The sequence below is a fragment of the Ornithodoros turicata genome, chromosome 10, assembly GCF_037126465.1.
Source record: "Ornithodoros turicata isolate Travis chromosome 10, ASM3712646v1, whole genome shotgun sequence".
NCBI classification, from domain to species: Eukaryota; Metazoa; Arthropoda; class Arachnida; order Ixodida; family Argasidae; genus Ornithodoros; species Ornithodoros turicata.
Genome location: NC_088210.1, coordinates 18,599,001 through 18,615,172, shown reverse-complemented (window position 1 = coordinate 18,615,172; position 16,172 = coordinate 18,599,001). Strand labels below are relative to the sequence as shown.

General features: G+C 45.9%; 2 protein-coding genes and 1 long non-coding RNA gene across 6 annotated transcripts in view; 1 reads left to right on the top strand and 2 right to left on the bottom strand.

Annotated features, from left to right (window-relative positions):
• Positions 1 to 88: 88 nt before the first annotated feature.
• LOC135370229 (uncharacterized) lies at positions 89 to 2,008 on the bottom strand. The gene is made up of 2 exons (XR_010415262.1): positions 1,660 to 2,008; positions 89 to 378 (listed from the first exon to the last, which is right to left on the bottom strand). It is a non-coding gene; the product is annotated as an uncharacterized LOC135370229 (long non-coding RNA).
• A 3,860-nt stretch (positions 2,009 to 5,868) lies between these two features.
• Positions 5,869 to 16,172, top strand: part of LOC135370781 (BLOC-3 complex member HPS4-like) — an 82,158-nt gene continuing 71,854 nt past the window's right edge. For all 4 annotated transcript variants that reach the window (XM_064604622.1, XM_064604621.1, XM_064604618.1 and 1 more), the window contains exon 1: positions 5,869 to 5,986. In XM_064604622.1, coding sequence (XP_064460692.1) covers positions 5,884 to 5,986 — 103 coding nt within the window. In that variant the 5' untranslated portion in view covers positions 5,869 to 5,883. The remainder of the gene's footprint in view (positions 5,987 to 16,172) is intronic.
• LOC135370226 (glycine-rich protein-like) lies at positions 7,072 to 15,864 on the bottom strand. The gene is made up of 5 exons (XM_064603931.1): positions 15,853 to 15,864; positions 15,210 to 15,264; positions 15,026 to 15,146; positions 8,768 to 9,095; positions 7,072 to 7,250 (listed from the first exon to the last, which is right to left on the bottom strand). The coding sequence occupies exons 1-4, from the start codon at positions 15,862 to 15,864 to the stop codon at positions 8,771 to 8,773; spliced, it is 513 nt and encodes a 170-aa protein (XP_064460001.1). The 3' UTR covers positions 7,072 to 7,250; positions 8,768 to 8,770.

The window sequence follows — 16,172 nt, the reverse complement described above, 5'->3', positions numbered from 1 at the left end:
AAAGCCTGACAAAACGGGTACGCAATGTTTAAATGTCCGACGTAACAAAACCGTACGTGAGTTCAGTCAGTGATATCCTCTCTCTACATGTAATATTAAGCCAGATTTATTGGGTACTGAAAATGCTTTTAGTCGTGCCGCAGTCCAGGTTGAAGAGCCGTGTAGTAGTTTTCTGTGTTCTTGGAGGGCATGGTGGCGTGGTTAGCGGCGGAAGTAATAGCCAAGACCACCGTAGGCACCGTATGCGTAGGGGTTGTAGGCCACTGGTGCGTAACCGTAGGAGGCATACGGCACGGCTCCGTAACCAGCCCCGTAAGTGTAGGGGCTGACAAGAACTCCGCTGGCGACTGCTACCAGGGCGACGAGGACAATGGCGAACTGCGGGCAAGCAAGACAAGAAGGTTAGACAAAGGAAGAAGAAGTTTGCAATGGAAGGTCGAATGGTGTGCTAGAGTAGCATGTGTGGTTGTAGTAGTAGCACGACCTACTATATTATAACGACCATGTCATAATCGGCAACCCCTATGAGGAGCCCGTCCGCACGATCCACGAGGAGCGCTGCCCATCGGCCCGCGAGATCTGCATCACGATTGGACAACGGAAATTTGAATTTTGAACGCGCAGAAGCGGACGTACGACTACCGTAGCAGACGACAGCAACAGCTCTTATGAAAACGCGTAGAATGATGAGGATAAGCAACTTTAGAAAGTAGCATTTCTCGTGAGACATGCACCGCTTGTACAACAATACTAAAGCTGAAGTACAAAGTATTGTAGACATTGAGGAAGCAATAACCGGACCGATGAGTAGCGCCACCGCTAGCTTTCAAATGCGGTGCTGGGAAGGGATGCCTATAACATGGTTGTTATAATCCAGGAGGTCCTGAGTATGGTGGGCGTGGGTTGTCCGCCATACCCTAGTAGTCTGACAGTACGTTAGAATGAGGCAAGCTTGAGTGAAGATCCAAAAGCCACAAGAGGATTGAGCTGTCGAAAAAACGTCGTGTGTTTGGTATAGCTCTTACGGTGCGGCGCGTAAGAGTTAATTTTTTCGCGAAAATATCATATAGGTGCTGCTTAGTAGGTTGTAACTTCATGCGTAAAGTTTTTAAAATTTTCCTGCGCTACATGAATAAGGGTGCATATGAAGAGATCGCTTCGACAGTAGGACAAATCGTATACATGTTCCACGGACGCGCACTTTCTTACAGTCTGTGCGACAGAAAGTTCTTGAACGAATGGTACAGATTCGTTTGCCCCGTCGTGCACGGTCTAGTGTCTTGTACGCTAGACTCCCTATAGCTTTACTGCGTACGACTATAGGCTATAATCAACAGGAAAGCTTCGATGGTAACTCTGCCCAAATATAGCGTGAAGTGCTGTGAAAGATTTTAACAAAAAAATCGTCGAAGGAGGCACACAGAAAAGGTATGGAGTGCAGGCAAGCTGTGGTGTAGATCCATGAAGAAGACCGAGAGACACGGACACAGAAAGATGCAGGAAGATGATAGAACTTGTGTGTACCGTCTTTCTGTGTCCATACCTCTCGGTCTCCCCCATGGAGGTACGGGAACGTTGTTTCCTCGTGGGTTAACGCTCAGCAACGCAAATAAACGCTATGCAGAGAGAGGAGCAGGTAGAGCAGCACCGTTCACTTACCAATGCGTTCATGGTGATTCGTTTCTTGCTCTGCAGGCGAAGAAATTGCATGTTACGAGCCACGGTGGGGTCGCTTATATACTGCGGTAAACTGTGACGTCACATGCACGTTTCGTATGTAGTCCCTGAACGGTACATGGCAGCTGACTCTGGGGGCATCTTCAAGGACGACGGTATAAGACACGCGCTGTAGATCAGACGCTGAATTGGCCTGCATATCTTGCATATTAATAGTGCGCCCTTGTCCTTGGCCTTGATCGAGGCGTTGGCTGAAAGGTTGAATGGGAAACTCTTGCTACATTATACGGCGTATAGTAGCAGACAACTATTATTATAGGCGAGGTATAACTTTGGCATCACATCGGACGGCGGTAATATGATGGAGGAAAAAAGCAAAAGTGATTAATGTTAGAGGCGTAAAAATATGCTCGCGACAGCGTGTTATCCTGATTGCTTGAAAAATGAGCCGCTCTTATAGAGACGGCAAGAAAAAAGGTAAAGCGATACCTTGTTGTCTGCTGGCACCGTTCCTTGCGTTCCTCCGAAATAGCGTTGTTCAGCTTTCACTGCAATAAAGTCGCGTCTGTACCCGAACAAAAAAAAAAAAAAGCACGGTGAGGAAAAAAACAGCTCCCTCCTCCCTCTCATGTTCACGATGCCCCGAGGTGTTCTACCTGCTGCTTCGGCTGCATCCTAGCTAGACACAGCACCATTAGGCTTTTTTACTCATATTGGACGCAAAGAGATAGGAGATTGTTGTTGAAATATTATTATTATTATTATTGGTCACCGTTTTTTATTTAGGCATAGGCATTATTGTCTCGTTGTAGGTGCTGCATTTCACAGTGTTTGTGAGTCATCCTTCTTCTCCTTCTTTGAAAAATAATCTCGTTAATTAACGAAGTGGTTGATTTTTCCACAAAGCATTGAAAAGAAGGAAAAGGCAATGGAAGCAAGGGTAACTTTGTTGTGAAAATGAACACAGTGTGAAAACAAACAGACAGACAAAACGTAATTAGAGTATAGTGAATATGAAATACTGAAAAAAAATAGTGCTAAATAGCTCTAAATAGTGCACATATTTACTCTTTCGAAGAGGTACACAGTAATAAGCACTGAGATATTAATAGTGGTACGTAAAATACAGCATTTAGAGTAGGGTACTCAAGACACATGTCTACTGTTTTTCACCGCGCAAGTGTTGGGCAACCTTCGTAGCGTTATGTTCCGAATACGACTCAGTATGTCACAGTAGCGTGAGCGTCATGTCAATAGTCGAAGACGTTATCTACTGAACGCTGAAACGGAACTTACTACCCGCGAGGCCGCTGTCAAGTGATTTAACTAGTCCGTGCAGATGTACGGAAGAAGGAGCGTACTAACAAATACCGGAGAATCCCCTGTGGGATTCTCCCCTATTTTACTTGCTAACGTGTGAGTTGTCCTCTGACACGTCAGACATAAAGACGCCAAGTGCCTGTGTTTGCTCTCATTGATATGTTGATGTTGGTCATAGGGATCGCGATACCACAGGCGAGGGCACGCTTCTCCGGCAGGGTGGCCTGTACGTGCCCAACGCAGCGTATCGTGGCAAGTCTGTTCCTGAAAGTACTGTACTATCTGAGGTGCCATCGTGCATGCACCGTGCGTCGTCGCAGTGTTTCGGCGAGGAGGATGGGTATATACCGGGTGTCTCAGTTAAATCACCGGGCTAAATAATTTGCGAACGGGTGCACCAATCGAAGAACTTTCTTTTTTACAAGTATCTGTCCGATAGCGCCTACGATCTGCGCACCGTGAGAATGAGTGGGAGGCGCTCATTATTTAAATTCAAATTCAAATGAGTTTCGTGAAAAAACGTAACTTCTCAAGCAGGGCGCCGTTGGGATTAAAATGGGTACTACCCCTTTTGGGACCTTCAGTGGACACCTTTTAGAGAAAAGTGTGCCACCAAGGCGGTTCATTTGTTGCAGTAATTAGTTGGTTTCGGTTTACATATTTTTGTCGCGGCTGGTCGCGGCTAAGTGCAAAAGGACGTAATTCATTGGTGGACATGGGAGTGGAATAGCGTCCTTTTGCGCTTAACCGTGTTCAGCCGCGACAAAAATATGTAAACCGAAACCAATTAATTACTGCGACAAATGACCCGCTTTGGCGGCAGATTTTGCTCCAAAAGGTGTCCACTGAATGTTCCAAAAGGGGTTGTACTCATTTTCATGCCGAAGTTAGAAGTTATGTTTTTTCACGAAACTCATTTGAATTTTTATTTAAATAATGAGCGCCTCCCACCCATTCACACGGTGCGCAGGTTGTAGGCAGTATCGGACAGATACCCGTAAAAAAGCGGTTCCACCACTCTTCGATTGGTGCGCCACTTCGCGAATTATTTAGCCCGTGCATTTAACTGAAACGCCCCGTATGTGTTGAGGCCTAAACGACGCGTCACCTATTTAGACCTCTATAGACGTGACTTATGTCTGTATTCCTTCTCATGATAAATTTATTTGTGCTAAACTTGGGACGAGACACCACAACACGTCTAGGAGGAGAGGGCACGGCTGGAACTCCTCCACCCCCTTATACACAACATCAAGGCCAGACAGAGGCAGCACAGCCGTCTTCTTCCTTTTCTTTTGCGTTCACGATGCATTCATTTTTGGCCGCCTAACCTCGAGATGCATACTCCTCCTTCATTTATCTTCGCTGTTTATCTAATGAAGATGACCGGACCTTGTTGAAAAACACTCGAGCATCACGGCGCAGATTTTCAGCCAAGGATGTCGCAAACTTTTTGTTTTTAGAAACACGAAGTTCGAGCTTGCACAACTGTCTACGAAGGGTTCGACGAACTTTCGAACAACAACAACAACACATATATCATGACTATGGACTGGGGTGATTCACCGCTGGAGAACAGTACACTACCCCATTACGCGCGAAACAACAACAACGCGAACTTTCGAACATGTAGACAGATACCAGCATGAACAAGCGGTTGGTTGGTATCACCCCCTTTATTGTCGACTAGCTTACAGGTTCGGATTGTTTAGGTGTTTCAGGTGCTTCAAGGCTTATGACATGCAGCCTGCCGCTATTTCTTTAGGTAATGTGCGCCATTCTGTTGGCTAACGTGCCGTCCCCTCTGCCGTGCGTCTCTGATGTTGAACGCTTTGTATACAAGACATAGTGCCGTCCAGATGTGTGTATAGATAGCAGAAGGTGTCAGAAGCGAGATTTCAAGCAAGGCCTAAGAAAGCTAGCGTTCAAGAAAGAAGTTAGTTCCAAGTCATGATAATCATAACTGGCATTTATGTGTAACATTGCAGCCTGTGTATATAGTCGTGATAAGACAGACAAGTTCGTTGTGCTCTGTAACTTCCTTCACTTGGACATGCTCAGAGAATATGGCTGATTTTCATGCTAGACGATTTATCAGACATTTGTGCCTCAGCCAAGCAACTAAAGGTAAAGGATATGCTCAAGATTGCGTGAAGTATATATATATCGATTCGGAAAGCTCGTTTAGATTTATTTTCTACCCAGAAACGAGACGCAACTGTTACGTGTTTGCCTGTTTGTAATATGACGACGCCTCCTGCGTTGCAGTTCCATTGTCGAAGTCGGCCCAGGACGCACATTCCCCCAGGGCGTCAGTCGTGACGTTGCCCACATACGTGAGGCCGACAACGGCAAGCCCTAGCTTTCACCACCACCACCACCACCACCATTGTCGAATATATCGCAGAACTTCAACTTCATGCGACCTTGAGGACAGGACAGATCATCTGATAAGAGATAGGATTGTCCTGTGCGTTCGGGACACTTCGTGGACGCGTGTTTCGGGAGGGTGATCACACGCTGGAATATTATGCAGTTTGACAAGGCAGACAGCATTTACGAGACACTGAGGCAATGGAGAGAGACAGTAGCAGGTCCATTAGCAGTTATGTCAGAACGAGCACGATAAGGCCAGCAGAGGCTTCGACACATACTAGGGCATTGCGTTGCTGAAGGAAATCGGTCATAGCAGCCAGTTCCCGCACATCATGGTTATCGCATTGCGAGTCAGCTTTCTGATAACGGTCGTCGGCAATCTTGTCACCCTTCGCAGCATCGCCCCTTTCCCCAAAGGCGTATCAGCAATTCACTGTAGGACAGACACAATTCGCGCGGTGTGGTTTGAGGCCATGCCTTTCATGTGGAACACGTGGACATTTTCTTAGAATGTGCTTGCAGAGGGTAGCAAGTTCAAGCGTCCGACAGGTCGCAGCACTGGACTATGGGTGCACAGGACGAGGAGACAGAAGCTTTGACGAAGCGCTTTTTGGTGAGCTTACCGTTGATTCTTTTCTGGGGTCAAATTCGTCTGGATGGCTACAAGCTGTCTGGCTTGATGGCAAGCCATCAAGCTGATGGCTACAGATGCAAGGTCGTGACTTTCGTCTCAAATTTGATATCGGGCCTAATCGTAACACGTTACCATTGCGATTGTAAACTAATGACTGCGCCAAAACTATGCAGACGAGAGCCTTTAGCGAAATTGTTTAAGCTGTGTAAGAAATTGTTGGCTGAACTGTGTCGTAGATAGAAACTGTTTTTTCTTAGGACTTTTGCTGGTGGATGCAAGTGCTGTTTTGTTGGACAAGGCCGTGGTGATCCGAAATTAATTAAGCGTGTTAGGAAAGGACAGTCTAGCACCTCAAGCAATTGGCAAGGTATTTTCTTTTTGCAGAGCAGTGTTGCTGCTATAGTTCACTGTGTGTAACGAAGGCACAGAGTAGTATCGCACCTATGTACACCAGGAGTGGTTTATGCAGAATCGGTAAACAGGCGTGCAGGTATATTCTAAGCTCGTCGAAGAATTGCGTCCTTTGGGAGTTTCTGGTGGCCATGACGAATTATTTCAGCCTTCGGTACAAGTTTTCGTGCGGGTCATTTAATGTACTCATTATTGAAACACGATTGAAACATACGGGTATGATATGTGTGCAACCATTGCAACTTGGAAGGCAGCGCTCGGCCCGATCTCCTTGCGTGACGTAATAAGATCAGTGTGACGTAGCGCCAACGAAAATTTGTCCGCTGCGGACACGGCGGTGCGGTACTTGCGCCAGACTCTAGAGGCCACGGAGTGACGTCAGCACCACTCATTTTCTTACGGGCTTTCTGAAGGAGGGAGGGGGTTTCTCCTGGATGTGCAGACCAAAGACCTCTCTCTCTCGCGCGCGCTATAGAGTTCAGCGCAAGAGAGTATGTTGCTTGTGCAATCCGGAGCAGACTAAAGCAAAACGTTTAGAGGGCCTTCACTGACCCTTTACCGCTTGCCTGCTTTCTACGTCATCGCACTGTCGTGACCGCGTACGAAACGTCGTACGGGTCCTTTCTTTGTCGTGTACAAATACGATACCACAGTTTCAGAAATAACACTTTTGCTTTATTAGATGTTCCTTGTAGAAATAAATACCTCGATCGACCCCAGCAGCCGTTCCTTTGGCAACAGAGGCGCGCGACAACGCGCCTGTCTTGTTAACGGCTGATCTGTTGATGAGGTGAGAGCTTCTTCAACATTGACACGCAGTATTTACTTCCATCTGAAATAATATACAAAAGTATATGAATAATACTGCGTGCGTGCTCAAAGTAACACGTGGAACATGCCATACAACAGGTATATAAATATGTTTCGGTGTGATGTAAACTAGAAATAAAATACTTCTTGCCCAATTTTCCTTACAAAGGGAACGGACAGGCTCAAGAGTTAAGACAAGCTGCAGGGGGTGCCTAGGTCCAGGAATTCCCTGTGGGGAAAAGACACGGCCTTCCTCCCACAGAGATCTATACGATGCTTGCTCTACTTGCTAGACCTACCCCACTTCATCGTCAGAATATATCTGTTGTTGTTGTTGTTGCTAGATCTACATATCTTGCTTGCTCCTATTTGGAATTTGAATTTGAATTGGAAATGAAAGAAAAATATGCAGGTGTTAGTCGACCCAGTCAGGACTGGCTACTCCAAAACGCGTTTGTGGTTGGAAAAATAGAGCCTTTATTTGGAAAGTTATCCGTCGACGTATGGCTCCAACATCAGTTCAATTTCAATCCGATGTCAAAAAGTGAAATCCCTCTATAGCTGGTCAAGGACGGTCATCCATGGATTTTTCGTTGATCGCTCATGGAACCAGAAATGTAAGAATGCTACCGGTATATCGCGGCATGCAACTTAGCTCACGGATTTTCTAGTCTTCGGAGAGGGCAAAAACGACCAAAATGTCTGATTGTGCACTGTCGAACTAAAGCAGCAAGTGTCGCAATACTCATGGACAATACGCATGTTTATGTACTTAGACCTATATCCGCGATTGACTACTTGTTTCACGTAATGTGTCCAAGCCTTCAAGCATATAGGTCTTTAAGCGATGTTTGCAAACAGCTACCACGAAGGGCAGTTGACGTAAAAAAAAAAACTGACTTGTAACTCTATATCGCGAAAGGATATCGACGACTTTGAAGTTGTGCTATATCGACGTGCCACAACCATTCCCTGTAACCTGCGGTGGCAACCAGTCTTTTGAATGTCAAGCAAGTTTTCCTTCCTCATCTCTATTTTTTTCTTTTACGAATCAATCAATCAATCAAGTTTTCCTCATAACAGCGTACGTAATAGGCATGTTCCGCTTTTTGGACTACCTTATATTTGGTTACAGCGGGACTTGTACTCCAAGACAACATAAGAGCTACAGTCACAGAGGAATATCTCCGCCAGCGGAAAACGTAGTCCGCACATTGAGAGCGGGACATACGAGAAGATGGCGGCAGCCAATCAGACGCGAACACCGGTTCACGTGGTTTGTTAATGCGAATATTATATACGTGCTTGCTTTAAGCCCATGCAAATGTGCTCCAAGCACATGATGTTTCGGAACATGGTCACTGCACCAACAGTTTGAAACATGCGGGCGCACTACGTTGCCGTTCGGAGGCGTGATGCGCCCTCCTACGCCAATCACACACGACTTTAGATTCGTGGGAGAGGTTGACCTGTCTGCGTTAACGTATCTCGAAGTGTTGTATAAACGTCAATGCCCGCGGCTCAAACCTGACCACTCACCCTCTAGCCGTGGTATCCATGACCGCCGTAACCTCCGTGGCCGGCAAGTACGACTCCGTGACCGTAGCCTCCGTAACCATGACCACCGTAGCCACCGTGACCGTATCCGTAACCGACGACTGTTGGGTGCTTCACGTGGGTGCCATAGGAGAATGCGCGGCCTACTGGGTATCCGTAGCCGCCGTGTCCGTAGCCGCCGTAACCTCCGTGGCCGTAACCGCCGTAACCGTGGCCGTAACCGCCGTAACCGAGGCCGTAGCCGTACCCTCCGTAGCCACCGTGACCATAGCCGCCATATCCAAGGCCACCACCATAGCCGCCGTAACCACCAGCAGCCACCATGGCAACGAGGGCGAAGAAGAAGAGTGCGATCTGGCAATAAGAAGACAGCAAGAAAGACATTGCCTACCTTTACAAAGATCGTTCGTGGCATGGTATCCATTGCGACCTCAACGCATGATGTCATTATTTCAACCCCGTGTTGAGCAGCATGGTACAGAAGCAGTAGGTCCGGTGGCAAAACGGTTTAGTAGCCTTAGTTACGTGCGAGACATAAATACTGCAATCATCATCATCAGTATGAAGCTTGGAAGCTGACCAAGATTGCTGACTTTCTATGTCTCGTGGGATGGTATAACGTCTTTCCGTTGAGGTGTACCGCTGTTATGGTTCGCTAAGGCCCGTATTCGAAATGCTACATTTCCGTTCACTTCCGTAATGGGTTGAATTTATTGTAAGCGCCCCCATAGTAAAGTTTAAGTTCCAGTGTCTTTTAGCCTATTCTTGAATTTGTTCTTTAGTGGCAGTTTGAAATACTCCTTATTCAAGTCTTATCAAGGACCCCGTGGGAGATACCTGATGCAGGACCTTGTTCTTTTAACCAGGGGCTACAGTGGCAGTTCACTAGGCCAATGATATTATCATAAACCTTATATATGATAAGGTTTATCATAATATATATATATATATATATATATATATATATATCTCCTTTGATAACGTTACGAGGAGTATTGAACGCGCAATCGCCGGAAGTGGCAGAAACTCGAGATTGCGGTGTCCACGAATGCTCATGTGGGACTTGTGGCGTTAACTAGGAGGGTCAGTACGTCTCTGGCAGGAACGCGAACACTTACCATTGACGACATGTTGGCTGGAGTCTCGATCTGGTGGAACGTACGCAAGCACCGATGGTTTTATACCGGAACGCCCTTAAAAAGAGGTCAGTAAAAGTGAGAGACTCCGGAATAGGAAAACAATGAACGTCGTTGCCGCAACGTCATCAAAAAGGCCCCACCTACCGATTTTTTTTCTTTTTTTCTCGTCTTGCGTGAAAGCCGGAACGGCACGCACATAATCGCGAGCATGACGAGTAGAGATGGCAAGATAAAGAAAGGGACAATCGCACCTAAAAGGCTGGCAACAATGGCGGGCTACCCTTGCCGCCTTTGGAATGCGTGACAGTTTCACGGGCTCCGGATAGGCATATCGATACATGTATAGGCACAATTGTGGTTTCCTATGGGCACGATAGGGGTTGTAGCGGCCTTCGAACGGCAAGCCCAACCGATTAGGGAGCGCCGTTAGTCGCGGCGTTGTGTACTATAGTTCACCATTGTTTACTTTTAAACCAACAACGTGTGTCGATGGTCAAGGACAAACTGTGTATCAGTAATTAGCAGCGGCATGCGTTTTGTTGGAGTTGGAGTTAGGAAAGAGAAAATATGGAGATGAGGCTCCTACAAAACACAGGAGCCGGCTACTCCAAAACACTTGAAAATAAAAATCAGTATGTCGAAAAAGTAAGAGGCATTGCTCCTTTTTGTAATTTTTGTAATACATAGTAGTTTATAATGGCTGTGGCTGTGTCTGTCTGTCTGTATGTATGTATGTGTATCTGCGTGTGTGTGTGTGGTTAGCATTTATCGTTAGTATAGTGCACAATACGAGCATGATGATCCTATGCTCATGGCACATCACCGCGTACGTTATAAACATTTGTATACATAGCTCATTTTAATATTGCATGTATTTAACCAGTCCGTACATTGTGTTAGTTACAGTGTAGTGCGGTTATAATGATTCGGCGTCGTTATAGGGGAAGCATATATGCATTATATGGGTGGTAATAGTATAGTGTCAGCCGAGATATTTTGTTACTGTACCCCGCAATGTCCGCATGAGTTACTTTTGAAATGGACTGTGCTTCCAAATACTGTTACACGAGTAAGAAAGCAGATCAGTGAGAGTCACCGTCGCACAGAAGGAACTCATCGTAGTTCTGGTGTAATTGTACTTCTCCAAATTAGATACAATGCATTGTTCAATTTTAATCTTGTCAAATTCTGAACTGCCGATATTCCGGCGCCGAGCGAATCCTAAACACAAGACGTGCCGGAACTTCCACTCCGTGAGCAGTTCTTCGCTCTTCCTTCCACCAGAACATTCCGTGTGGATGTCGTTCATGTAAATACCAGTATACTGCATTTGCTTTTAATAGATATCGGCATTCACATTCTACACCACATTTCCAGCATTATAGAGGGAACAAATCGGAGCGCGGTAGCAAGAGCATGACACCACTTGATAATTCCCTCACCACTAATTCTTCATAGTTCACCACCCGATACTTCTCAAGCAGCGCAATGTGTTGAGTCATTCCGAATATTTGCCCACGGAGTAAACAACCTTTACCTGTTCAGCCATGTGCACTCGCGCACGCAGTATGACCTCTGTTGTTGTTGCACCATTAAACATCAAATCAATGAATCAATCAATCAACCTATGCCTTTAAAATAATCGTTGCCATCGATCCCTTTATTAATCATCAATCAATCAATCAATTAATCTACGCACTCGCACTTTCAGTACACCATGCTACTTGGGTTGCAACGTTTCAGAGCTCCAAGGCCGAGGGGTGATCTCGGATAGCAACAACGGCAGTCACCACCCGGAGGCACCACGCCCTGACTTAACCCGTTGCTTCACAGCTGTCGCTTTGGGGGACGGCCGTTAATTCCACGTGTCTCATGCAACGTTCAGTACATGAGCAAGCGCTTAATTGGTACTGCTGGGAAATTGTGGGAGCTGTGCGTGGATCGGGTTTGATGCGTATAGAGTGTGGCGAGACTTCACGTCGATGATTATCTAACGGAAGCATTGAAACTAAACAGCCTTGGGGACATCCCGCCTGGCGAAGTTCGTTTCTGTATAGTCTGGCTTGTTGTAAATTCACGAGTGCTGGCCTGCTGCTGGGGTGCCTCTGTGTCCATACTGCTAGTGAGGATGGGGTGCATTCCTTTTTTTTTTTTTGCGATATATGCCTCCCCCATTAGTGTGCGGATACGTTTTATAGGAGGTTTAGGTTCAGTCTGTACTCAAGACGTGTAGCTGCTATAGCTAACGCTTATATAGTTACCCTTTTTTTATTTTGTGTTTCCTTTTTATTTTTATGTATATTTTTCTTTCTCTGTGACAAGTTCCCTATCTTGTTTTTGTATCTGTCTTACAAGTTCTTGCTTCATGCTCTCTTTGGTACTTTTACCCTCGAGATGTGGTGTCAATGTCGATAGTTTTCCAGCTTTTGTTGCGGCGTTAGAGTAGATGTATATTGTAGCCGTTACGTTGCTTTTTTAAAATTCCGTTTTAGCGGCCGCGAAGCAACTGCGGCTATGAGCGACGTAAAGAAAGGACAGATGGAGAGATAACAGCAGGAAGGAGTGGGGAAATGGGGTTTGTATGCGTCCTGGGCCGACTTCAGGGCGAGCTGTGCCGACATTCGTCTGGACGGAAAACCCAGGGAAAACCACAGCCGATGATAGGATTCGAACTCACTACCTCCCAGTTTTCAACACGACCTTGGCTACTACAAACGAGCACGTGCTTTTACCCGCTGACGTCTTACGTAACTTTTGTTGATGTCTATATGCCATTCAAGTGCAATGCCGTATATATGTCAGCAAGCATGCAGTACTATATTGTCCATTCCTCTAGTATGTGGCAGTTAGTAGGCCTAAATGACGAATAGAACAAACGTCTGCTGGAAAACAGTCGACACCAACTTTGGTCCACGAATTTCAAGATAGAAACAGGTGTCTTTTTTTTTGTTAATAATTCAGTGCGACTTTTCTTATAATAATTGGGAGTTTACTTGCTTCCTCAGTTTGTCGTGAAAAGCCCCCTGGATACCGAAATAACACGGTTCTAAAATAAATTCCCGAAAGGACTGCCCCGAAATTACACGTTCCCGAAATCCTCGTTTTTGCGTAACAAATCTCAGCTGCACATGAATTAAAAGTTACAGTGCCGAAATAACACGGCACCGAAATAAAATCCCGAAATCCTCGTGGGAAAATAACACATTTCCCAGAATTTCCTTTCATAGTACACTTTAAGTACCTCGTTCTGCAATTACCTTACATGTGACTGGGGCCGGCGAAGGGGTGGGGTCAGCCGGGGATGGTGCCCCGGACCTCTTCAGGAGCGCGCCATACCCAAGGCCTGGCGGTTGCTAGCACCAGGGATTAATCCGATACGTGCTCATCGCTTTACTTGCCTCTTCTTTTGCAACTGCTTTATTTATTACATTCTTGGGCACTAATAAAAATAATTAGGACAGGTCAATCAAAGCTTCATTCTCTGAGTTGGCTGAGGAGGAAAATGAACTTTTGGCACCTGTCGAGACTGACCAAGGTTAGGTCAGGAGAGCCTTTTACGTATTTCACACGTTGGGGAGTGGGTCAGTTCATGTAGAATATGCACCCGTCTCGGTCAGGAGAGTCTATTACGTTATTGATGACCGTGGACATAAATGTTCCATTTTAAAAAGAGGCGGGCGGGGACACTGGACATAAGGACACTGTACGGCTATGATACCCGTACATTGAACTGTAACGCCCATGAAACTTGCAGGATGTGCTATCACGGCCATTCCCGTAGGAGCATAAAGAAAAAGGAAAAATCAGATGACTCTTGTTGGAAACAAAACCCTTGTTTGCTATACCGTAAAAATTGCGCCGTATGTTATTTTGGCACGGTCATTCGAGCTAGGATTTCGCCGCTTGTTATACCACTGCGTGTCATTTCGGCACGTTTATAGTGACACTGGGTAATGTTAACACATGTTATTTCGAACTCGTGCATATCGCAGGTGAGATTTCAGGAAGTTATTTGGGGAATGTGTTACTTCGGTCCACAACCTATGCTATGACATACTCCTCTCGTTCCACGTTCATCTCATCGTCTCTCTCTTTACGGCACCAACAACATCTTTATCCGAGAGAGCACTGATGCGAGCGAGATAGTTTGAATCAAACGCGCATGTCTACGTTTGAACAACTTATTTTGATTATGATGACTTCACGGCATCTCTTTACGGCATTTTGTCAGCATCTAGAGAAAGCAGCTCTTGCTCTTTCTGTGGGCTACGAAATATTTTCATAGAGGAACAAATAAAGAGAAAAGAACGCCAGTTGATATCGCATCCGCACTAATCGCGGGAAACAAAGAAAACAAAAATTAACTCGGCGATTTTGAGTGTGTATTTCTTGCTGCTCTGGTCACTCCCGTAGACGATAAGGTCGTCCTTCGTTTTTGAACATCGGCTCCTGAACCTTCACCTTAGCTTCGACATTACGACCTTTTTTTTTTACATCATAGGCACCTTGGAATACTTCACTTGGGACTCAAGGGGCTGTTACGGCTAGCGCACTTTCCGCCTGAACCGAGCTGTAGGTGTCGTCAATCATAGCGCCTCATACGTCTTGCATAGCGCCTTTATATAGCCTATCCATTGTGTTGGTCGGGTTGTAAAGGGACACGTGGCGTACGCCTACAGCGTATGCATAACCAGCCATGTGAATGTGAGCCATACATTTAATTCCTATGCCACACCGTTTTGGATACCATAGGACTTCGATCCTTACTTGTGAAGGGGCTCATTATTTCATTCCCCACACATTACCACCAGCAATGGGGTAGAGTATCGTCCCTGGCGATGAAACTTTCGTTCATCATCTCGAAATGTAGTTGTTGTTGTTGTTGTTCTATGCCGCACAATAATCTTCATGTAGTGGGCTAAGCTGCTACAACTCCAGCGGTGAAGCACCTCATGTCATCATGATAACATATACTTGTTCTTATTTGCCTTAACGGTCTCTAATCTTGACCTCCTGAAACAGTGTTGTGAAAATTAATTTATTTAATAGTTTGTACAGTATTTAACCGTAGAAGCCATGACCGTAGCCTCCGTAACCGCCGTGGCCACCGTAGCCCCCGTAGCCTCCATAACCGTGCTTGATGTGAGATCCGTAGGCGAAAGCGCGGCCCACTGGATAGCCGTAACCACCATAGCCGCCGTATCCGCCGTAGCCACCGTATCCTCCATGTCCTCCATATCCGCCGTAGCCACCATACCCTCCGTAACCACCATATCCGCCATAGCCTCCGAAGTATCCAGCCATGGCTGTGGCCACAACGGCAAAGAAGATGACTGCAATCTGCAATGTACAGAATGTGATGCGCTCACGTGGCAGCAGAAAGCGATGACGTCTTGTGTGAGTATGCAGTGTATCTCACAAACTACGACACGCGGAACAATAACCTTTTTTCTTCTGCAATTAACCTCATACGTAAAATTGCATGTCACAACCCTTTCAACTGACCGTGCAAACTTGACGATACCATACCATATATCGCTTACCATATGTATTCGTACCAGCGGCATTATCCCGAATACTCCAGTGGAAGATGTGAAAAATGTCATAGTCACATAAACATGGGTGGTCAATATTATGCTTTTCACGCACTGCTTACCATAAGTGATATCCTGCGGATTGGCCACAAAATACCCCGTATAGCAGACGACAGAAGAAGACGTAGACAATGTCGTCTGCTAAGTTCGCGGTACGCCACTAGAGATATCGTGGCACATTATGACTAATGTTCAACATAACACGTCGCGGAACTTCTGCTCTGTAAGCAATTTTTTGCTTCTTCTTCCACGAGAATATTCCCGTGAGGACATCGGTCGTGTGAGTACACAGTTAGCTCACTCTCCATACAGGCCTTGCCGTTCATAGACTTACCATAGACTTCATGGTTTTTGTGTATCCGATTGAACAGGAGTACCGGTATGTTTGCTCGACGGGAGAGGTCGACTTATATAGCCAAGACCGGTGCTAGCAGAGCGTGTCCGTTTCAATTGAAGGTGGTGCAAAGGGGACACGTTTCGAATTTCTTTCTTTGTTTTTTTTTTTCTTGCCATTCGTGGATTTTGATTCTCTCATTGGCTTTTAGGCAGGCGCGAAGGCCGAAGGCGTGTTTCCTTCTTACTTTCACTCGTGGGATATATCGGATACAGAGAACACCTTTTGACTGATACCTTTGTTCAATCCTTTCGGTGGCG